This window comes from Oncorhynchus masou, unplaced genomic scaffold (genome assembly GCF_036934945.1).
Source record: "Oncorhynchus masou masou isolate Uvic2021 unplaced genomic scaffold, UVic_Omas_1.1 unplaced_scaffold_1388, whole genome shotgun sequence".
Classification (NCBI taxonomy): Eukaryota; Metazoa; Chordata; class Actinopteri; order Salmoniformes; family Salmonidae; genus Oncorhynchus; species Oncorhynchus masou.
This window is the reverse complement of record NW_027003801.1, coordinates 44,084-69,150: the sequence shown is the minus strand read 5'-3', so window position 1 is coordinate 69,150 and position 25,067 is coordinate 44,084. Positions and strand designations below refer to the sequence as shown.

At 46.5% G+C, this 25,067-nt stretch overlaps 1 protein-coding gene across 2 annotated transcripts; it reads right to left on the bottom strand.

Annotated features, from left to right (window-relative positions):
- Positions 1-321: 321 nt before the first annotated feature.
- On the bottom strand, positions 322-15,139 carry LOC135530591 (tripartite motif-containing protein 16-like). Of its 2 annotated transcripts, XM_064958892.1 has the most exons (6): positions 14,458-15,139; positions 10,150-10,245; positions 5,647-5,880; positions 1,292-1,451; positions 1,107-1,166; positions 322-875 (listed from the first exon to the last, which is right to left on the bottom strand). In XM_064958892.1, the coding sequence occupies exons 1-6, from the start codon at positions 15,052-15,054 to the stop codon at positions 358-360; spliced, it is 1,665 nt and encodes a 554-aa protein (XP_064814964.1). In that variant the 5' UTR covers positions 15,055-15,139; the 3' UTR covers positions 322-357. The 2 variants fall into 2 exon arrangements, 1 of the variants encoding a protein (XP_064814964.1); XR_010453869.1 differs by lacking the exons at positions 322-875; positions 1,107-1,166; positions 1,292-1,451; positions 10,150-10,245; positions 14,458-15,139 and adding an exon at positions 8,914-9,775 and having other exon boundaries at positions 5,778-5,880.
- Positions 15,140-25,067: the final 9,928 nt, after the last annotated feature.

The window sequence follows — 25,067 nt, the reverse complement described above, 5'->3', positions numbered from 1 at the left end:
TTGAACATACTGTTTAGTCCAGGACTAGGATTCATCTGTGTCTGGGAAACCAGACCATATAGTTTAGTAGAAAGGAAGTGATACCAGCTTGTAGTGGGCTGACTAGTCCTGAATTGTCCTTTAGTTCCTGGACCATTTTCCATGCAGCTCCAGGTGACAGAGAACACATCAATTAGGACCGAGCCAACAAGCTGATCAATGATACTGAGGAGAATTACATAGAGACAGAGAACCAACTGAGAAAACATATCAATGGTTCTGAATGACAACCAATATACATCAACACCAGACATCATGATTCATGGAAATGTACAAGATTAAAACATTGCATTGAATTTTAATTAATAACAAATCAGTTTACAGTTTAACCAGCTCAGCAGAACCATTATAATCATAGAGACCAAACCCAGGATAGAGGGGCTGAGTGAATGTGGTCTGGACTCTGTGGAGGAGGGTCATTGTGTCAGAGACACTGTAGAAGGACAGAGTACCTGCCTTGTGATCCAGGTACACTCCTACTCTGGAGGACTGAGGGCCTGATACTTTAGTCTCAACATTATTGTGTCTGAAACAATAACCACCACTATAGTAATATAAACTCCAGGACTTGTTATTGTATCCAAATCCACCATCTCTCTCTGTTCTGCTGATGTCTTTATATGAGACTGCTGTATCAACACCACCAGTCCACTCCACCTCCCAGTAACAGCGTCCAGACAGACCCTCTCTACACAGAACCTGCCACCAGTTGGTGAATCTGTCTGGATGGACAGGATATGGTTGGACTTGGTCTGTAAAGGTCACCTTTCTGTTCCCTTCAGACAGAGAGAGGAGTGTGTGTGCTGTGTTTGGGTCCAGTGTGAGCTGACAGGAATCTGGGAGAAGAGCAGAGACCAACGAGGGGAGTCAGAACAATAAGTTAAGTCAGATACTGTATCTCCCCTGTCTTTGATTAGAGCACAGCAGAGATCAAATCAGAGAAATATGAGGAGTCAGATAGAGACCCAGTCTTTGATTAGATCTACTATTGCTATATATTTCTAGAGGGATTGTTAGGAGTGTCAGTAAAAAGAGACTGTTAGTTACTTCACAATAAAGAGACTCACATTGTAACAACTGTTCTCTGGTCTTGGGCTCTGGAGGCAGTACAACATCCACTATATTCACTACAGACACACAAACACATTGACAGAGAGAGGGAATGTTATCATCAGACCATATTCCACATGTATATGACTAGTAGGGAACTTTCAATGGTCTAAAGTTGATGTTCTTATTGTTTTCAACACACCTGTAGTGGAGATCTTGGTCCATTCTCCTTTAAGGAAGTCTTCTAGTTTCTCTCTCAGTTCAGACACAGTCTGACTCACATCTCCAAAGGACTGAAGAGGACGGACAACGATGCTGGGTAAGTCTGAAGATACACTGATACTGGAGAGAGACTGATACCTCTGGAGAGAGAGAGAGAGAGAGAGACTGATACCTCTGGAGAGAGAGAGAGAGAGAGAGAGAGAGACTGATACCTCTGGAGAGAGACTGATACCTCTGGAGAGAGAGAGAGAGAGACTGATACCTCTGGAGAGAGAGAGAGAGAGACTGATACCTCTGGAGAGAGAGAGAGAGATACCTCTGGAGAGAGAGAGAGAGAGACTGACACCTCTGGAGAGAGAGAGAGAGAGACTGATACCTCTGGAGAGAGAGAGAGAGAGAGACTGATACCTCTGGAGAGAGAGAGAGACTGATACCTCTGGAGAGAGAGAGAGAGAGAGAGAGACTGATACCTCTGGAGAGAGAGAGAGAGATACCTCTGGAGAGAGAGAGAGAGACTGATACCTCTGGAGAGAGAGAGAGAGAGAGAGAGAGAGAGAGATACCTCTGACAGAGAGAGAGAGAGAGAGAGAGAGGGATACCTCTGGAGAGAGAGAGAGAGAGAGGACTGATACCTCTGGAGAGAGAGAGAGAGAGAGAGAGAGGAGACTGATACCAGAGAGAGAGAGAGAGAGAGAGAGGGACAGAGAGAGAGAGAGACAGAGAGAGGAGACGGACAGAGAGAGAGAGAGACAGAGGGGACGGACAGAGAGAGAGAGAGAGAGAGGATACAGGAGAGAGAGAGAGACTGATACAGAGAGAGAGAGAGAGAGAGAGGACTGATACCTCTGGAGAGAGAGAGAGAGAGACAGATACCTCTGGAGAGAGAGAGAGAGAGAGAGGAGAGAGAGACTGACAGAGAGAGAGAGAGAGGGACTGACAGGAGAGAGAGAGGGACGAGAGAGGAGAGAGACTGACAGAGAGAGAGAGAGAGAGACTGACAGGAGAGAGAGAGAGACAGATACCTCTGGAGAGAGAGAGACGGACACCTCTGAGAGAGAGAGAGAGAGAGAGAGACTGATACCTCTGGAGAGAGAGAGAGAGGGGGACCTCTGGAGAGAGAGAGAGAGAGAGAGAGAGACAGAGACCTCTGGAGAGAGGACAGAGAGAGAGAGAGAGAGGGACGGACAGAGAGAGAGAGAGAGAGAGAGAGACTGATACCTCTGGAGAGAGAGAGAGAGAGAGGGAGACGGACAGAGAGAGAGAGAGACGATACCTCTGACAGAGAGAGAGAGGACTGACAGAGAGAGAGGAGAGAGAGAGAGAGAGAGGGGACGGACAGAGAGAGAGAGGGGGGAGAGACAGAGAGAGAGAGAGGACAGACAGAGAGAGAGAGACACGGACAGAGAGAGAGAGAGAGACAGACGGACAGGAGAGAGAGAGAGAGAGAGGGGACGGACAGAGAGAGAGAGAGAGGGGACAGGAGAGAGAGAGAGACGGACAGAGAGAGAGAGGGACGGACAGAGAGAGAGAGAGGACGGACAGAGAGAGAGAGAGGGACGGACAGAGAGAGAGAGGGACAGGACAGAGAGAGAGAGAGAGAGACGGACAGAGAGAGAGACAGAGACAGACGGACAGAGAGACAGAGAGAGACAGACAGAGAGAGAGAGGGGACAGACGGACAGAGAGAGAGAGAGAGAGAGAGGAGAGGGGACGGACAGAGAGAGAGAGAGGAGACGGACAGAGAGAGAGAGAGAGGGACAGACTGACAGAGAGAGAGACGGACAGAGAGAGAGAGAGACTGACCTCAGAGAGAGAGAGGGACGACAGAGAGAGACAGAGAGGACGGACAGAGAGGACGGACGGACAGAGAGAGAGAGACGGACAGAGAGAGAGACGGACAGACAGAGAGAGAGGACGGACAGAGAGAGACAGACAGAGGAGAGGACAGACAGAGAGAGAGAGAGGGACCAGACTGAGAGAGAGAGAGAGGGACAGACAGAGAGGGACAGAGAGGACGGACAGAGAGAGAGGAGGACGGACAGAGAGAGAGAGAGAGAGAGGGACGGACAGAGACAGAGAGAGAGAGGGACGGACAGAGGACGGAGGACAGAGAGAGAGGGGGGGACAGACAGAGAGAGAGAGAGGGACGGACAGAGAGAGAGAGAGAGGGACAGGACAGAGACAGAGAGAGAGGACGGACAGACAGACAGAGAGACGGACAGAGAGACAGAGAGAGAGGGACGGACAGACAGAGAGAGAGAGGGACGGACAGACAGACAGAGGACGGACGGAGAGAGAGAGGGACGGACAGACAGAGAGAGAGACGGACAGACAGAGAGAGAGAGGGGGACGGACAGACAGAGAGAGAGACAGACAGAGAGAGAGAGAGACAGACAGAGAGAGAGAGAGGGGGACGGACAGAGAGAGAGGACGGAGACAGAGAGAGAGGACGGACACAGACAGAGAGAGAGAGAGGGACGGACAGACAGAGAGAGAGAGGGACGGACAGACAGAGAGAGAGAGAGGGACGGACAGAGAGAGAGGACGGACAGAGAGAGAGGAGGACAGGACAGACAGAGAGAGAGAGGGACAGAGACGGACAGAGAGAGGACAGGACAGACAGACAGAGAGAGAGAGAGGGACGGACAGAGAGAGAGAGGGGACAGACAGAGACAGAGAGAGAGAGAGAGGGACGGACAGAGAGAGAGAGAGAGGGGGACGGACAGAGAGAGAGAGAGGGGACGGACAGAGAGAGAGAGAGAGGGACGGACAGAGAGAGAGAGGGAGGGACGGACAGAGACAGAGAGAGGGGGGGACGGACAGAGAGAGAGACGGGGACGGACAGAGAGAGAGAGAGGGGGGGACAGAGAGAGAGAGAGGGGACGGACAGACAGAGAGGACGGACAGACAGAGAGAGGGGGACGGACAGAGAGAGGAGAGAGGGACGGACAGACAGAGAGAGAGAGGGGGACGGACAGAGAGAGAGAGGGACGGACAGAGAGAGAGAGACGGACAGAGAGAGGGACGGACAGAGAGAGGGACGGACAGAGAGAGGGGGACGGACGGACAGACAGAGGAGGGACGGACAGAGAGAGGGACGGACAGAGAGAGAGAGGACGGAGACGGCAGACAGAGGGACGGACAGAGAGAGAGACGGACAGACAGACAGACGGACAGACAGAGGGACGGACAGACAGAGAGGACGGACAGACAGAGGGACGGACAGACAGAGAGGACGGACAGACAGACAGACAGACAGAGGGGACGGACAGAGAGAGGACGGACAGACAGACAGAGAGAGAGGAGGGACGGACAGACAGAGAGAGAGACAGAGAGAGAGGACGGACAGAGAGACGGACAGACAGAGAGAGGAGGACAGAGAGACAGAGGGACGGACAGACAGACAGAGGGACAGACAGAGGAGACGGACGGACAGACAGAGGGACGGACGGACAGACAGACAGACAGAGGGACGGACAGACAGACAGACAGACAGACAGAGGGGACGGACAGACAGACAGACAGAGGGACGGACAGACAGACAGAGAGAGAGGGACGGACAGACAGACAGACAGAGAGGGACGGACAGACAGACAGAGAGAGAGGGACGGACGAGAGAGAGGGACGGACGACAGAGAGGGACGGACAGACAGAGGGACAGGACAGAGAGAGGGGACGGACAGACAGAGGGACGGACAGACAGAGAGGGACGGACAGACAGAGGGACAGGACAGACAGAGGGACGGACAGACAGAGAGAGAGGACAGAGGGACGGACAGACAGAGAGAGAGAGGGACGGACAGACAGACAGAGAGATAGGGACGGACAGACAGAGGGACAGACAGACAGAGGGACGGAGAGACAGAGGGGCAGACAGACAGAGACAGACAGACAGAGGGACAGACAGACAGAGGGACGGACAGACAGACAGAGAGAGAGGGACGGACAGACAGACAGACAGAGAGACAGAGGGACAGAGGACAGACAGACAGACAGAGAGGGACGGACAGGCAGACAGACAGAGGGACGGACAGACCGACAGAGAGAGAGGGACGGACAGACAGACAGAGAGAGAGGGACGGACAGACAGACAGAGGGACGGACAGACAGACAGAGGGACAGAGACAGAGGGACAGAGACAGAGGGACAGACAGACAGAGAGAGAGACAGACGGACAGAGAGACGGACAGACAGAGAGAGGGACGGACAGAGAGACAGAGAGGAGACGGACAGAGAGAGAGAGACAGGACGGACAGAGAGAGAGAGAGGGACGGACAGAGAGACATTTCCCATGAAGTTAATTTCATATCACATGTAACAAGACAGTTTAGTTACCTGGAGGAAATGGATGTGATCCTCTGTGTGTGAGAGCTGCTCCAGCTCAGTGCTTCTCTTCCTCAGCTCAGCGATCTCCTGCTTCAGTTGCTCCAGGAGTCCTTCAGCTTGACTCACTTGAGCCTTCTCTTGGGCTCTGATCAGCTCCTTCACCTCAGAGCTCCTTCTCTCAATGGAGCGGATCAGCTCAGTAAAGATCTGATCACTGTCCTCCACTGCTGACTGTGCAGAGCGCTGGAGAGAGAGAGACAGAGAGAGACAGAGAGAGAGAGAGAGAGAGAGAGAGACAGGTTCAGTCAGAACTCTGCTCTCCAGGTCCACCAGGCCTTGTCCTCCCTCCTGGACAGACAGGTACAGGACACCTCTTGGTCCTGCTCTACTCTCCTCCCTCCTGGACAGACAGGTACAGACAGGCTACAGGACAGACAGGTACAGAACACCTCTTGGTCCTGCTCTACTCTCCTCCCTCCTGGACAGACAGGTACAGAACACCTCTTGGTCCTGCTCTACTCTCCTCCCTCCTGGACAGACAGGTACAGAACACCTCTTGGTCCTGCTCTACTCTCCTCCCTCCTGGACAGACAGGTACAGAACACCTCTTGGTCCTGCTCTACCTCTCCCTCCTGGTCCCTGGACAGACAGGTACAGAACACCTCTTGGTCCTGCTCTCTCTCCTCCCTCCTGGACAGACAGGTACAGAACACCTCTTGGTCCTGCTCTACTCTCCTCCCTCCTGGACAGACAGGTACAGAACACCTCTTGGTCCTGCTCTACTCTCCTCCCTCCTGGACAGACAGGTACAGAACACCTCTTGGTCCTGCTCTACTCTCCTCCCTCCTGGACAGACAGGTACAGAACACCTCTTGGTCCTGCTCTACTCTCCTCCCTCCTGGACAGACAGGTACAGAACACCTCTTGGTCCTGCTCTACTCTCCTCCCTCCTGGACAGACAGGTACAGAACACCTCTTGGTCCTGCTCTACTCTCCTCCCTCCTGGACAGACAGGTACAGAACACCTCTTGGTCCTGCTCTACTCTCCTCCCTCCTGGACAGACAGGTACAGAACACCTCTTGGTCCTGCTCTACTCTCCTCCCTCCTGGACAGACAGGTACAGAACACCTCTTGGTCCTGCTCTACTCTCCTCCCTCCTGGACAGACAGGTACAGAACACCTCTTGGTCCTGCTCTACTCTCCTCCCTCCTGGACAGACAGGTACAGAACACCTCTTGGTCCTGCTCTACTCTCCTCCCTCCTGGACAGACAGGTACAGAACACCTCTTGGTATATCATATATATCTCATATCATCATTCAGAACTTTAAGCATATCTTTGGGAGGACGCCCAGCCTGTTTGACAAAGATAAACAAAGAATTTTTTCCAAATTTGTGCTGACAAAATAATAAAATGTAATGTTTTTTTACCAAAAACTCTACATGGAAAGCAGAAAGCTGTGATCAATTAAATACAACGTTAACTAGATATTATCTGTGTCATTTATAGCCTGGCACAGATAGTAAAACTACATTAAATACAACGTTAACTAGATATTATCTACGTCATTTATAGCCTGGCACAGATAGTAAAACTACATTAAATACAACGTTAACTAGATATTATCTACGTCATTTATAGCCTGGCACAGATAGTAAAACTACTGTAGCGACCCGCACAGACAGCTGTGTGTTATGTGTTCGGCTAGTAGCTGGTTGTGTTGTACTTACCAGTTCCCAGTGTTCGCGGGGTCCGACATGCCAATCAACCTGCTATCTGCCAATCACAGGAATGCCTGGGATGTTCTGATGCCGGGCATCCTGGTGGTTGGCGGAGTGGCGTGGAGGGGGCGGGGCATTGGAAGTTAAGCTTCAGCCTTTGTTCTCTCTCTGACGTCTGGGCTTCACAAGAGAAGGTCCCGATTGGCTTGTGGGGTATCTTTCATTTATTTGGCGTGAGCTCAGGCCAAACAGTAGCCTGTGTAAAGTTGCTAATAAACCGTCAATTCGTAACTCAATCCTCTGTCTGGACAATTGTTCCTTTATGATCGAGTCAGGTCATTACACTACATTAAATACAACGTTAACTAGATATCATCGCCACATAACTTATGTCGAATTTAAAAGACACCGTTACCGTTAGTAACGTCTGTTACACTGTAACTTACAGGCAGCCTCACATAAAAACCTATTGGTTAACAAAGCTTTGATTATGACCAAAGTCTATAGTAGTGAAAACTCTCTCTCTCTATTCTAACTTACCACACATTCACATCACTGCCTCGACATGAATGTGTCCTGTCAGAGCCGTTTCCTGTCCGTTAACTGTTAACAGTCTCGAGCCACAGCTTAACCAATGAGCTACAAGGAGGACTGACAGTCACGAGCGGTGCAGCAGCCTCTGCAGCAGCAGCCTCCCCGGGTCCTAGTGCCCGCCCGGTAAGACGGTTAAGATGCGATGGAACGGTTGACGGAGAGAAAATAAATCACAGAGAAAATATATTGACTGATATATTGAATTGTTTAGGGAAGCTTTAGCTTTGGCTTTAATACATTCTGAAAATACTTGAAAATAAAAATAATAGTAGCCCTCCTCAGGAACAACAAAACCCTCACAGACCAACTTCTTCTTCTATGATATAATGGAGGTCCTCAAATCTTATTTTGGGGATATGGAGGCGTCTCGTGTGGCCAATAGCCTGGGGAAATGCATAGCGCCAAATTCAAATAATACGCGATAAAACTCAAACTTTCATTAAATCACATACATGCATAATAAATAAATAAATACACTTCAAATAAACTTCTCTGGTTCTGAACTCTTCTCCACACCTTCTACCTCCCTCATTCATTTCCATTTCACCTCCAGGACTCAGTCTGGGGCACGACTCACTCTGTTTGCACTTGAATTATAACATTTGAAATGTCTCTATTCTTTTGAAAATAAATGTTGTTTAATGTTTAATGTTCATTCGTATAATGGAGGTCCTCAAATCTTATTTTGGGGATATGGAGGCGTCTCGTGTGGCCAATAGCTAGCGCCAAATTCAAATAATACGCGATAAAACTCAAACGTTCATTAAATCACATTAAAGCTACACTCGTTGTGAATCCAGCCATTATGTCAGATTTTAAAAATGCTTTTCGGCGAAAGCATGAGAAGCTATTATCTGATAGCATGCACCCCCCTGAACCACCTGAACGAGATGTAAACAAATGAATTAGCGTCGCCGGCGCTACACAAAACGCTGAAATAAAATATAAAACATGCATTACCTTTGACGAGCTTCTTTGTTGGCACTCCAATATGTCCCATAAACATCACAATTGGTCCTTTTTTTCGATTAATTCCGTCCATGTTTACCCAAAATGTCCATTTATAAAGCCCGTTTTGATCCAGAAAAAAAACAGCTTTCCAAAACGCAACGTCATGACAAAACATTTCAAAAGTTGCTTAAAACTATGCCAAAATACTTCAAACTACTTTTGTAATCCAACTTTAGGTATTTTTAAACGTTAATAATCGATCAAATTGTTGACGGGGCGATCTGTATTCAATAACAGCAAGTCAACAATACATGCACGGTTTTCTCTCTTCCATAACATAATCCACAGTGTCACCTCTGCCTCTTCTTCGTTTCACCAATGATTAACTTCAACCCAAAGACTGGTGACATCCTGTGGAAGTTGTAGGAACTGTAAACTGGGCGCTATCTAATTTCCCTTGACAAAGACAATTCAGGGAACTGCCAGAGGGATTTTTGTTTTTCTGAACAGTTTTTCCTTGGGCTTTTGCCTGCTACATAAGTTCTGTTATAGTCACAGACATGATTGAACCAGTTTTAGAAACTTCAGAGTGTTTTCTATCCACACATACTAATCATATGCATATACTATAGTCCTGGCATGAGTAGCAGGTAGTTGAACAACAAAACCCACATGCTTTTTATCAAAAGGTAAAAATGCTGCACCCTATCCTTTAAGAGGTGTGGTCCACAAACCAACGTTAAAGGTGCATGGCGCCACCTACTGTGGTGGAGTGTGTTCAATCACGGTTTACACCTCTAAATCCTCCTACCTAACTCAGTACTTCTGAGAAAATAAAAGAGTCCTACTAACTTCTAATAGATCCTCCCCCATCCCCTAAATCACTTCCAAGTGTAATGTTTACTGTCCATTTCTGATTGTTTATTTCACTTTTGTTTATTGTCTATTTCACTTGCTTTGGCAATGTAAACATATATTTCCATGCCAATAAAGCCCTATGAATTTAATTCAATTGAGTGAGACAGTTCCATTTTAATGTATAGGGGACATGAGTCGTCATGGTTACTCATGGTTATGTGATGAGGCAGCCCAGTCGGTTACATGAACCAGTCTATTCTCTGAAAGGGGTCCAGACAGCCTGTTCCCAACAGTGGGGTCAGTGGGATTGAATAGGGGCCCCTCTCTCTCTCTCTGACTGGAGGAGAGAAGTGAAATGGTGTGTCTCCTCTGGTCAACAATACTCACCTTGAAAGACTCCACAGCCTGTTGGAGCTCCTTCAGCTCCTTCTCTCTCTCCTGGAATCTCTGCTGGACCTTCTGCTGACTCATCCCCAGCTGCCTCTGTGGAGAATCACTCTTCAATGAGCTATCAAGCTTTATTAGTCCAGTAGATCAATAGTATAGTAATGTGACACAGGGCCGATAGAATATAGGGATACAAATATTGAGGAAGTGTCTGTGTGATAATATATTATTATGTAGTCATGTGAATAATTATAGATTTAACAGAACACAAATCAGGGAGCTGTTTGGGTGTTTGATAACTAATGATAATGATGTTTGATAACTAATGATAATGATGTTTGGTAACTAATGATAATGATGTTTGATAACTAATGATAATGATGTTTGATAACTAATGATAATGATGTTTGGTAACTAATGATAATGATGTTTGATAACTAATGATAATGATGTTTGGTAACTCATTTTATTTAGTTTATTTTTACTTTATTTCACCTTTATTTAACCAGGTAGGCTAGTTGAGAACACCTTTATTTAACCAGGTAGGCTAGTTGAGAACACCTTTATTTAACCAGGTAGGCTAGTTGAGAACACCTTTATTTAACCAGGTAGGCTAGTTGAGAACACCTTTATTTAACCAGGTAGGCTAGTTGAGAACACCTTTATTTAACCAGGTAGGCTAGTTGAGAACAAGTTCCCATTTGCAACTGCGACCTGGCCAAGCAAAAACAAAGCAATTCGACACATTCAACAACAACGAGTTACACATGGAATAAACAAAACATACAGTCAATAACGCAGTAGAAAAATAAGTCTATATACAATGTGAGCAAATGAGGTGAGATAAGGGAGGTAAAGGCAAAAAAAGGCCATGGTGGCAAAGTAAATACAATATTGCAAGTAAAACACTGGAATGGTAGATTTGCAGTGGAAGAATGTGCAAAGTAGAAATAAAAATAATGGGGTGTAAAGGAGCAAAATAAATAAATAAATAAATGCAGTAGGGAAAGAGGGAGTTGTTTGGCTAAATTATAGATGGGCTATGTACAGTTGCAGTAATCTGTGAGCTGCTCTGACAGCTGGTGCTTAAAGCTAGTGAGGGAGATAAGTATTTCCAGCTTCAGAGATTTTTGCAGTTCGTTCCAGTCAGTGGCAGCAGAAAACTGGAAGGAAAGATGACCAAAGGAGGAATTGGCTTTGGGGATGACCAGTGAGATATACCTGCTGGAGTGTTTGCTGCTATGGTGACCAGTGAGCTGAGATAAGGTAGGGCTTTACCTAGCAGAGATTTGTAGATAACCTGTAGCCAGTGGGTTTGGCAACGAGAATGAAGCAAGGGCCTGCCAACGAGAGTGTACAGGTCGCAATGGTGGGTAGTGGGGCTTTGGTGACAAAACGGATGGCACTGTGATAGACTGCATCCAATTTGTTGAGTAGAGTGTTGGAGGTTATTTTATAGATGACATCACCGAAGTAGAGGATCGGTAGGATAGTCAGTTTTACGAGGGTATGTTTGGCAGCATGAGTGAAGGATGCTTTGTTGCTATATAGGAAGCCGATTCTAGATTTCATTTTGGACTGGAGATGTTTGATATGGGTCTGGAAGGAGAGTTTACAGTCTAACCAGACACCTAGGTATTTGTAGTTGTCCACGTATTCTAAGTCAGAGCCGTCCAGGTTAGTGATGCTGGACAGGCGAGTAGCTGCGGGCAGTGATCAGTTGAATAGCATGTCTTTAGTTTTACTTGTGTTTAAGCGCAGTTGGAGGCCACGGAATGAGAGTTGTATGGCATTGAAGCTTGCCTGGAGGGTTGTTTACACAGTGTCCAAAGAGCGGCCAGAAGTATACAGAATGGTGTCGTCTGCATAGAGGTGTATCAGAGAATCACCAGCAATAAGAGCAACATCATTGATATATACAGAGAAGAGAGTCTGCCCGGGGATTGAACCCTGTGGTACCCCCATAGAGACTGTCAGAGGTCCGGACAACATGCCCTCCGATTTGACACACTGAACTCTATCATAGAAGTAGTTGGTAAACCAGGCGAGGAAATCATTTGAGAAACCAAGGCTGTCGAGTCTGCCAATAAGAAGGTTGTGATTGACAGAGTCGAAAGCCTTGGCCAGATCAATGAATACGGCTGCACAGTAATGTTTCGTATCGATGGCGGTTAAGATATCGTTTAGGACCTTGAGCGTGGCTGATGTGCACCCATGAACTGAAACCAGATTGCATAGCGGAGTAGGTATGGTGGGATTCAAAATGGTCGGTAATCAGTTTGTTAACTTGGCTTTCGAAGACATTAGAAAGACAGGGTAGGATAGATATAGGTCTGTAGCAGTTTGGGTCTAGAGTGTCACCCCCATTGAAGAGGGTGATGACCGCGGCAGCTTTCCAATCTTTGGGAATCTCAGATGACACGAAAGAGAGGTTGAACAGGCTAGTAATAGGGGTTGCAACAATTTTGACAGATCATTTTAGAAAGAGAGGGTCCAGATTGTCTAGCCCGGCTGATTTGTAGGGGTCCAGATTTTGCAGCTCTTTCAGATCATCAGCTATCTGGATTTGGGTGAAGGAGAAATGTTGAGGGCTTTGGCGGGTTGCTGTGGAGGGTTGCCGGGCAGTTGACCAGGGTAGGGGTAGCCATGTGGAAAGCTTGGCCAGCCGTAGAGAAATGCTTATTGAAATTGTCAATTATAGTGGATTTATCGGTGGTGACAGTGTTTCCTATCCTCAGAGCAGTGGACAGCTGGGAGGAGGTGCTCTTATTCTCCATGGACTTTACAGTGTCCCAGAAGATTTTTGAGTTAGTACTACAGGATGCAAATTTCTGTTTGAAAAAGCTAGCCTTAGCTTTGCTAACTGCCTTTGTATATTTGTTCCTAACTTCCCTGAAATGATGATAATGGTGTTTGGTAATGAATAATAATGATGTTTGACAATGAATAACAATAAATAATAATGGTGTTTGATTTGTAGGATTCTATCTAGAAATATACTTATTGATGTTACCATACTAGAATGTATTGATGAATTTACATGTCATCAAGGAATATATATGTTGGGGTCAATGAAGGGTGGATAGGAACTTGGTGTATGGAAAGTTACTGAGAGAGACAAGGGGAAGTGCTGAAATATTCTGTTCAAACATGTTATGTTGAATATCAATGTTCCTAAAGAGGGAGACAAAGGGCAACTAGTTTCAGTCTCTGATAAGGCAGGACAGCTGCAGAACTAGGGAGGAGCCAGGAATTCAACAGTCTAGTTAGTCTCTGATAAGGCAGGCCAGCTGCATGACTAGGGAGGAGCCAGGAATTCGGCTTAATTTCAAGTCAACACGATGAAGTGTGAAGAAACCTCTGGGAGGGGGGCCAGAGGGGCCCACCACAACAACCCTCCTACTACAGTCATCTCACACACATACACTTCCACACCCACCAAGGTTCTTGCATCAGGCAGGACCATGACTACACCAGTGAGAGGAACCAATTCATGTCCTGCCTAGTGACAGAGATGTATTGGCTGTCGAGATGTGTAAGGAGTTGGTCCTGCCTAGTAGAGAGATGTATTGGCTGTCTATATGTGCAAGGAGTTGGTACCGCCTCGTAATAGAGATGTATTGGCTGTTTTGATGTGTAAGGAGTTGGTCCTGCCTAGTAACAGAGATGTATTGGCTGTCTAGATGTGTAAGGTGTTAGTCCTGCCTAGTAACAGAGATGTATCGGCTGTCTATATGTGCAAGGAGTTGGTCCTGCCTAGTACCAGAGATGTATTGGCTGTCTAGATGTGTAAGGAGTTGGTCCTGCCTAGTAACAGAGATGTATTGGCTGTCTAGATGTGTAAGGAGTTGGTCCTGCCTAGTAACAGAGATGTATTGGCTGTCTCGATGTGTAAGGAGTTGGTCCTGCCTAGTAACAGAGATGTATTGGCTGTCTAGATGTGTAAGAAGTTGGCCCTGACAAGTACAGAGATGTATCGGCTGTCTAGATGTGTAAGGAGTTGGTCCCGCCTAGTATGAGTTTATAAACATATGTTCTTGTATAATCACACATTGTCTTTGTAGCTGTAAGACCCAGTGGGTGAATAAACTTGGTTTGAGTTTTTACTCTGTTCAGAACCTAACAGACTTTAGAAAATGGTGATACATTTGGAGAATCTGGGTTAACATATCTATATACTCAAGGTTTGTGTTCATATTTGTGGATCCATTTAATTTGAATGATCTCATATTCAATCAGATTTAGTTCCTACTGTATCTTTAATTCTTTGTTTATCAGACAGTCACCAACAAGTTGTTCTGGTCTTACCTGTTTCTCAGTCCTCTCTGCTGCAGCTGACACTGTATCATGGCCTTTATGTTCATCCATCACACACAGCAGACAGATACACTGCTGATCGGTACGACAGTAAACCTCCAGCAGTTTGTCATGATGAGAGCAGATCTTCTCCTGTAGTTGTGCGGTGGCTTTGACCAGCTTGTGCTTCTTGAAAGCAGGAGATTCATAGTGAGATTGGAGGTGAGTCTCACAGTAACAGGCCAGACACACCAGACAGGACATGAGGGCTTTCTGCTTTCTGATCCCAGTGCAGACATCACACGCCACATCTCCAGGTCCAGCATAGCACAGAGCAGGAGGGGGAGCAGCCTGGAGTCCTGTCTTCCTCAGTTTCTCCACCAGCTCAGCCAACATGTTATTTTTCATCAGATTAGGCCTTGGAGTGAAGGTCTCTCTGCACTGAGGACAGCTATAGACCCCTTTCAGATCATCCTGATCCCAGCAGCCCTCAATACATTTTCTACAGTAATTGTGTCCGCATGGGATGGTGACCGGTTCCTTCAGTAGATCCAGACAGACAGAACAACAGAACTGGTCCTGGTCCAGCAGATCTCCCTGTTGAGCCATTTGGACGGTTGTTCCCTCTCACACAGACAGATGACACAGAGACTCAGATCAGTTTTGTTTTCACAGAAGTTAGTTTTGGGGAGGTGTGGACTTTCTGGTTCTGCCAGATTGGTGAGTTTAGAGGGAAGGAGAGAGGGAGGGGTTAGAGGGGGAGGGGGTTAGAGAGAGGGGGGGGTTAGAGAGAGGGAGGGAGAGGTTAGAGGGGGAGGGGTTATAGAGAGGGAGGGGTTAGAGAGAGGGAGGGAGGGGTTAGAGGGAGGGAGAGAGAAAGAAATGCATGCAACGTCGAGAAGGAGACAAAGATTTTGGTTCCTAGGTTAAATTATAGTTCCTGATTAGATTTTATTTAATCCATTTTAGAAAAAGACTAATGTAACCAAAGGTGTCCAAAGGTCTCTGAATAACTTCTGAATGCCCTGTAATGCCATCTATAGTGCCTTGCGAAATTATTCACCCCCCTTGGCATTTTTCCTATTTTGTTGCCTTACAACCTGAAATTAAAAAAGATTTTTGGAGAGTTGGTAACATTTGATTTACACAACATGCCTACCACTTTGAATGCCTACATGTCTACCACTTTGAATGCCTACATGTCTACCACTTTATTGTGAAACAAACAAGAAATAAGAGAAAAAAGAAAAGAAAACTGGAGCGTGCAAAACTATTCAACTCCCCAACGTCAATACTTTGTAGATCCACCTTTTGCTGCAATTACAGCTGCAAGTCCCTTGGGATATGTCTCTATGAGCTTGGCACATCGAGCCACTGGGATTCTTTCCCACGTTTCAATGCTAAACTTCTCCAGCTCCTTCAAGTTGGATGGGTTCCTGCTGGTGTACAGCAATCTTTAAGTCATACCACAATTGGATTGAGGTCTGGGCTTTGACTAGGCCATTCCAAGACATTTAAATGTGTCCTCTTAAGCCACTCGAGTGTTGCTTTAGCAGTATGCTTTGGGTCATTGTCCTGCTGGAAGGTGAACCTCCGTCCCAGTCTCAAATCTCTAGAAGACTGAAACAGGTTTGCCTCAAGAATTTCCCTGTATTTAGCACCATCCATCATTCCTTCAATTTTGACCAGTTTCCAGTCCCTCCTAAAAAAAGCATCCCCAAAGCATGATGCTGCCACCACCATGCTTCACTGTGGGGATGGTGCTCTCGGGGTAATTATAGGTGTTGGGTTTGTGCCAGACATAGCGTTTTCCTTGATGGCCAGAGTACATTCTTCCATATATTTGGGGAGTCTCCCACATGCCTTTTTGCGAACACCAAACGTGTTTGCTTGTTTTATTTCTAAGCAATGGCATTTTTCTGGCCACTCTTCCGTAAAGCCCAGCTCTGTGGAGTGTTCGGCTTAAAGTGGTCCCACAGACAGATACTCCAATCTCACTGTGGAGTTTTGCAGATCCTTCAGGGTTATCTTTGGTCTCTTTGTTGCCTCTCTGACTAATGCCCTCCTTGCCTGGTCCATGAGTTTTGGTGGACGGCCCTCTCTTGGCAGGTTTGTTGTGGTGCCATATTCTTTCCATTTTTGAATAATGTATTTAATGGGGCTCTGTGGGGTGTTTAAAGTTTCTGATATGTTTTTATAACTCAACCCTGGTCTGTACTTCTCCACTACTTCCCTAACCTGTATGGAGAGCTCCTTGGTCTTCATGGTGCCCCTTGCTTAGTGGTGCCCCTTGCTTAGTGGTGCCCCATGCTTAGTGGTGCTCCTTGGTCTTCATGGTGCCCCTTGCTTAGTGGTGCCCCTTGCTTAGTGCTTAGTGGTGCCCCATGCTTAGTGGTGCTTGCTTCATGGTGCCCCTTGCTTAGTGGTGCCCCTTGCTTAGTGGTGCCACTTGCTTAGTTGTGCTCCTTGGTCTTCATCGTGCCCCTTGCTTAGTGGTGCCCCTTGCTTAGTGGTGCCCCTTGCTTAGTGGTGCCCCATGCTTAGTGGTGCCCATGCTTAGTGGTGCCCATTGCTTAGTGGTGCCCTTGCTTGGTGGTGCCCCTTGGGTGGTGCCCCTTGCTTAGTGGTGCTCCTTGGTCTTCCTGGTGCTCCTTGCTTAGTGGTGCCCCATGCTTAGTGGTGCCCCTTGCTTAGTGGTGCCCCATGCTTAGTGGTGCCCATTGCTTAGTGGTGCCCTTGCTTGGTGGTGCCCCTTGCTTGGTGGTGCCCCTTGCTTAGTGGTGCTCCTTGGTCTTCATGGTGCCCTTGCTTAGTGGTGCTCCTTGGTCTTGGTGCCCTTGCTTAGTGGTGCCCCTTGCTTAGTGGTGCGCCTTGCTTAGTGGTGCCCCATGCTTAGTGGTGTTGCAGACTCTGGGGTCTTTCAGAACAGGTGTATTTATACTGAGATCATGTGATATATCATGTGATACTTAGATTGCCTACAGGTGGACTTTATTTAATTCATTATGTGACTTCTGAAGGTAATTGTTTGCACCAGATCTTATGTAGGGGCTTCATAGCAAAGGGGGTGGCACCAGCTCTGCGCACGGTATTCCCGGTTCGCCAACACAGCCCAGTGTGGTCTTTTCCACCTCGCCGCACTGGCCTGGCTCCGACGGAGTGTCCAACCAGGTAGGGTTGTGCAGGCTCGGTGCTCGAGACCTCAAGTGCGCTTCCACTGGCCGGTCTATCCGGTGCCGCCTCCACGCACCAGCCTTCTGGTGGCAGCCCCCGCACCAGGCTGTCTCTCCATCTCCTCCCTACAGTCTGGAGCTGCCAGAGCTGCCCGTCATCCAGGAGCTGCAAGAATCGCCCGTCACTCCGGCGCTGTCGGAGTCGCCCTTCGCGTCAGAGCTGCCGGAATCTCCGGTCCATTCGGCACCCATTGCTAGGCTCCCCAGTCCGAGGTCGGCAGCGAGGGTCGCCGCTCGAAAGAGGCCACGGAGGCGAGTGGGACAAAGAGTATGAGTATGGTGGAGTGGGGTCCACGTCCCGCGCCAGAGCCGCCACTGTGGACAGACACCCACCCAGACCCTCCCCTATGGGTTCAGGTTTTGCGGCCGGAGTCCGCACCTTTGGGGGGAGGGGGGTACTGTCACGTTCTGACCTTAGTTCCTCTGTTATGTCTTTGTTTTAGTATGGTCAGGGCGTGAGTTGGGTGGGTTGTCTATGTTCCTTTTTCTATGTTGTGTTTTGTGTTTGGCCTGGTATGGTTCTCAATCAGAGGCAGGTGTCGTTAGTTGTCTCTGATTGAGAATCACACTTAGATAGCCTTTTCCCACCTGTGTTTCGTGGGTGATTGTTTTCTGTTATTTGTATGTCACCTTTCAGAACTGTTTCGTTTTGTTTCTCCTTCGCTATTTTTTTTAGTGTTCTCGGTGAAATATATATATGATTAACACTGCGCTTTGGTCCTCACCTCATTCCATCATCACACACAGTACATTAATATATACAGGACTGTGTGGTGGTAACCCTTATAGTGTTGTGGAAAATTACCAATTAGACATGCTATGCTGTTTTCTACACAGATAATTGTCTATTGTTTTGAGCTAGTATTTTTCTGCTGATACAAACTGTCTTTGTGTAACTCAGGAATGCGGCCGGTTCTGGTTGGGTGTGACCACTGTAAGTGACATGTCCTGTTTGTTGGTATCTGCAAAGGACCCAGCTGGGTGGAGACATGCCAGAGAACAGAAACTAGCACAGAAACTTCTGAATAGTTCCTGAATAGTTTCTGAATAGTTCCTGAATACTTATGAATAATCTGTAGTGTGTCTTCCACTGTTCTGTTCTCACCACAACATGCTCTTCACTCTAACCACTTGGCAGGGTAGCCTAGTGTAGCCTAGTGGTTAGAGTGTTGGACTAGTAACTGGAAGATTGCGAGTTCAAACCCCGAGCTGACATGGTACAAATCTGTCGTTCTGCCCCTGAACAGGCAGTTAACCCACTGTTCCCAGGCCGTCATTGAAAATAAGAATTTGTTCTTAACTGACTTGCCTGGTTAAATAAAGGTAAAATTAAAAAAAAAAAAAAAAAAATCACACACATTCCTCACTGCTGCAGACCTTAGCCTGAGTCCCAGTCTATTTGTGTAATCATGCCAAATCCTTGTCACTCATGGTGATGCCAAATGTAATGAGAGTTGTCAAAAACACAAATCTATGACCCAGGCAACAGACACCTAGGATTATTCCTGTAGTCAACTCACACTCCACACCACAAACAACACACATTAACCCACTACCTGTATGTCTCCTCTGTCTAGGATCACTAACCCACCCACTACCTGTATGTCTCCTCTGTCTAGGATCACTAACCCACATTAACCCACTACTGTATGTCTCCCCTGTCTAGGATCACTAACCCACTACCTGTAACTCCAGGATCACTAACCCACTACCTGTATGTCTCCCCTGTCTAGGATCACTAACCCACTACCTGTATGTCTCCCCTGTCTAGGATCACTAACCCTGTATGTCTCCCCTGTCTAGGATCACTAACCCACTACCTGTATGTCTCCCCTGTCTAGGATCACTAACCCACTACCTGTATGTCTCCCCTGTCTAGGATCACTAACCCACTACCTGTATGTCTCCTCTGTCTAGGATCACTAACCCACATACCTGTATGTCTCCCCTGTCTAGGATCACTAACCCACTACCTGTATGTCTCCTCTGTCTAGGATCACTAACCCACTACCTGTATGTCTCCTCTGTCTAGGATCATACCTGTATGTCTCCCCTGTCTAGCATTAGTAACTGTGTGGTGGTAACCCTGTAGTCACCCTGCTGTCTCTACCTCTCTACCTCACAGAGTACATTAATATATACAGGACTGTGTGGTGGCTGTCTCTACCTCTCTACCTCACAGAGTACATTAATATATACAGGACTGTGTGGTGGTAACCCTGTAGTCACCCTGCTGTCTCTACCTCTCTACCTCACAGAGTACATTAATATATACAGGACTGTGTGGTGGTAACCCTGTAGTCACCCTGCTGTCTCTGTCTTAATATATACTGTGTGGTGGTAACCCTGTAGTCACCCTCTGTCTCTACCTCTCTCTACCTCACAGAGTACATTAATATATACAGGACTGTGTGGTGGTAACCCTGTGTGGTGGTAGTGCTGTCTCTACCTCTACCTCACAGAGTACATTAATATATACAGGACTGTGTGGTGGTAACCCTGTAGTCACCCTGCTGTCTCTACCTCTCTACCTCACAGAGTACATTAATATATACAGGACTGTGTGGTGGTAACCCTGTAGTCACCCTGCTGTCTCTACCTCTCTCACAGAGTACATTAATATATACCTCTAGTCACCCTGCTGTCTCAGAGTACATTAATATATACAGGACTGTGTGGTGGTAACCCTGTAGTCACCCTGTCTCTACCTCTCTACCTCACAGTCATTAATATATACAGGACTGTGTGGTGGTAACCCTGTAGTCACCCTGCTGTCTCTACCTCTCTACCTCACAGAGTACATTAATATATACAGGACTGTGTGGTGGTAACCCTGTAGTCACCCTGCTGTCTCTACCTCTCTACCTCACAGAGTACATTAATATATACAGGACTGTGTGGTGGTAACCCTGTAGTCACCCTGCTGTCTCTACCTCTCTACCTCACAGAGTACATTAATATATACAGGACTGTGTGGTGGTAACCCTGTAGTCACACCCTGCTGTCTCTACCTCTCTACATTAATATATACAGGACTGTGTGGTGGTAACCCTGTAGAGTACATTAATATATACAGGACTGTGTGGTGGTAACCCTGTAGTCACCCTGCTGTCTCTACCTCTCTACCTCTCAGAGTACATTAATATATACAGGACTGTGTGGTGGTAACCCTGTAGTCACCCTGCTGTCTCTACCTCTCTACCTCACAGAGTACATTAATATATACAGGACTGTGTGGTGGTAACCCTGTAGTCACCCTGCTGTCTCTACCTCTCTACCTCACAGAGTACATTAATATATACAGGACTGTGTGGTGGTAACCCTGTACACCCTCTGTCTCTACAGAGTACATTAATATATACAGGACTGTGTGGTGGTAACCCTGTAGTCACCCTGCTGTCTCTACCTCTCTACCTCACAGAGTACATTAATATATACAGGACTGTGTGGTGGTAACCCTGTAGTCACCCTGCTGTCTCTACCTCTCTACCTCACAGAGTACATTAATATATACAGGACTGTGTGGTGGTAACCCTGTAGTCACCCTGCTGTCTCTACCTCTCTACCTCTCAGAGTACATTAATATATACAGGACTGTGTGGTGGTAACCCTGCTGTCTCTACCTCTACCTCTGCTTAATATATACAGGACTCTCCCTGTACACCCTGCTGTCTCTACCTCTCTACTCACAGAGTACATTAATATATACAGGACTGTGTGGTGGTAACCCTGTAGTCACCCTGCTGTCTCTACCTCTCCTCCTCACAGAGTACATTAATATATACAGGACTGTGTGGTGGTAACCCTGTAGTCACCCTGCATGTCTCTACCTCTCTACCTCACAGAGTACATTAATATATACAGGACTGTGTGGTGGTAACCCTGTAGTCACCCTGCTGTCTCTACCTCTCTACCTCACAGAGTACATTAATATATACAGGACTGTGTGGTGGTAACCCTGTAGACCCTGCTTCTACCTCTCTAGAGTACATTAATATATACAGGACTGTGTGGTGGTAACCCTGGTCACCCTGGTCTCTTGCTACCTGACTACATTAATACCTCTTAAGGACTCTTCAGGATCGGTGTACCGTTGTTGCTAATGTGACTACATGTACCCTGCTGACCTCTCAGAGTACATTAATATACAGGACTGTGTGGTGGTAACCCTGTAGTCACAGTAAACTTTACAGGACATGTCTTGTATGGACAGAAAACATTCTTGTTAACCTTTATACGAGGTGCTGGACGCTAACAATTCATTAAAAATCCTACGATGTGATTTTCTGGATTTCTTCTCCTCATTTTGTCTGTCAGCGTTGAAGTGTACCTATGATGAAAATTACAGGCCTCTCTCATATTTTTAAGTGGGAGAACTTGCACAATTGGTGGCTGACTAAATACTTTTTTGCCCCACTCTATGCATATCCTAGTTTCTGGGCCTGAATAGCAGGCAGTTTACCTTGGGCTTTTCATCCGGTGGTGAAAATAGTGCCCCTAACCTAGTGAGGTTAATCTAACTGCACTGTCCAATTTACAGTAGCTATTACAGTGGAATAATACTATTGTTTGGTGAGAGTAGAAAAACATGTTATAGCAGCAACTGGTTTGATACATTCACCTCTTGTCATGTCCTGACCTTGGTTCCTTGTTTTTGTCTCTATTTTAGGTTGGTCAGGGCATATTTTAGGTTGGTCAGGGCGTGAGTTGGGGTGGGCATTCTATGTTTGGCCTGGTATGGCTCTCAATCAGAGGTAGCTGTCAATCGTTGTCCCTGATTGAGGACCATACTTAGGCAGCCTGTTTTTCCCACTTGAGTTGTGAGTGATTATTTTCTGTTTAGTGTTTTGTTGCACCTTGCAGAACTGTTCGTTGTGTCGGTTTGTTGTTTTTTTGTTCAAGTATTCATCTTCATTAAACTCATTATGAATACGCTGCACTTTGGTCCTCCTCTCCTTCCACCAACGACAGCCGTGACACCTCTGTAGGTAAATAATGTACTTACATTCAGTCATCTGCTCTGATTTGTCATCCCGAGGGTCCCAGAGATAAAATGTAGCATAGTTTTGTTTGATAAAATAAATGTTTATATTCAAATGTAGGAAAATCTCTCTCTGGCTCCTTTCTGAGTTAACTGGGACAAGACTTTTGAAGCTTTGGCTGGCAACTGTTTAAGTTAAGAGATGGCTTGCTGATAAAAACCAAACAGCCACATTCCAGTCCATGATTAGTGGTGCATGTGAGACATATTTGTGGACCGGATGGGTCTAGACCTGTGTGGACAAGTTAAAACTTTAAAGCATAAACCCTGTGTGGGTCAAAAACCTTTGTGTGGGTTATAAACCCTGTGTGGGTTATAAACCCTGTGTGGGTTAAAAAGCGCTGTAGAAATATATAATGATATAATGCATGTCTCTGTCCTAGCTATTTGCTAGAGGTCAGCTAACCAGTGCTAGTGGTCATCAGCTAACCTTTAGCTCTGAAATCTCTCGCCAGCCTTCACAACGCAATTCTAGCCAAAGCATACCGGACCTGTCTTCTCTCCATATCCCCGGATTCCCACCGCAAGCTCTGTACCTTTTCGCCTGGATCATTGCAGCTAGCTAGCTGCAGTCCGTGTGTCTACTCCTGGCTAACATCTCTGTCCCGAAGCTAGCACCAATTAGCCTGGAGCTAGCCCATGCTAGGACCACGTTATCTGCCCGAGGGGCTTATTCGACAGGCCCCTTTGTCGCGACGTCACCTGAACGCCCATCTGCTAAATGCGGCCCGCTAATGTTAGCTGTCTAGAGCATATCGACTGATATAGGTCCATCGGACAATATCTTGGGCCACTATACTTATTTTGCCAATTGGACTGGTCCCCTTTACCACACGGAACCCCACTAATCTATCACTACTGGTCTACCAACGGAAACGCACGAGGAGGCTAAAAACAGACTTCCTCCATCATCTGCTAGCTTGTTAGCCTCTTCCTGGTAGCCGGCTCGCTAGCCATCTGCTAGCCTGCTACAAACGGCCTAGCTAGCTGTCTGAATCGTGACCCCAACCACTGAACTCACTGAACCCTTATGATCACTTGGCTAAGCATGCCTCTCCTCAATGTCAATAGTCCTGCTCAATATGCCTTGTCTATTGCTGTTCTGGTTGGTATTTATTGTCTTATTTCACTGTAGAGCCTCCAGTCCTGCTCAATATGTGAATACAGTGGAGGTAAACATAGGCATTGAGTGACGATGAGAGAAATATTGTCTCTAGAAACATCATTTAAACCAGCCTCTGCCCCCAGATGTGCCCTGGACACCATATGTGAACTGATTGCCCCCATCTATCTTCAGAGCTCGTGCTGCTTGGTAACCTAAATTGGGACATGCTTAAAAACCTCTTGAAACTAGGGGCACTATTTTCATTTTTGGAAAAATAACGTTCCCAAAGTAAATGGGCTATTTTTCAGGACCAGATAATAGAATATGCATATAATTGACAGCTTTTGATAGAAAACACTCTAAAGTTTCCAAAACTGTAAAAATATTGTCTGTGAGTACAACAGAACTGATATTGCAGGAGAAAGCCTGAGAAAAAGCCAATCAGGAAGTGACTCTTATTTAGAAACCTCTGCGTTCCTATTGAGCAGTGAAAGGGATATCAACCAGATTCCTTTTTCTATAGCTTCCCTAATGTTTCTAGTGTCACAAGACAGTTCCAGGCTTTTATTTTGAAAAATGAGCATGAGCGACAACATTGTGTTAGTGGTCAGATGGTGTCTCTCAGAGTGATTTGTGTGGCCATTGTTTCTACTAACTGACCTGGTTGATATATCATCAAACAGATATTTTGAAAAACACCTTGAGGATTGATTATAAAAAAGTTTGCCATTATTATGGATCTAATTTGGAATATTTTTTCGGCGTTGTCGTGACCGCAATTTACGGTCAATTTCTCAGCCAAACGTGAAGAAATAACGGAGCTATATCGGCTACAAAAATAATATTTATGCCACAAAAGGAACATTTGCTATCTAACTGGGAGTCTCGTGAGTGAAAACATCCGAAGCTCATCAAAGGTAAATGATTTAATTTGATTGCTTTTCTGATTTTCGTTACCAAGCTGCCTACTGCTAGCTGGGCATAATGCTATGCTAGGCTATCGATAAACTTACACAAATCCTTGTCTTGCTTTGGCTGTAAAGCATAATTTCAAAATCTGAGATGACAGGGTGATTAACAAAAGGCTAAGCTGTGTTTCAATGTATTTCACTTGTGATTTCATGAATATTAATATTTTCTAGATGGATTTTTTTGTCCGTTGCGTTATGCTAATGAGTGTCAGTTGATGACAATTCTCCCGGATCCGGGAGGAGTAGTTCCAAGAAGTTATTAACACTCTTGA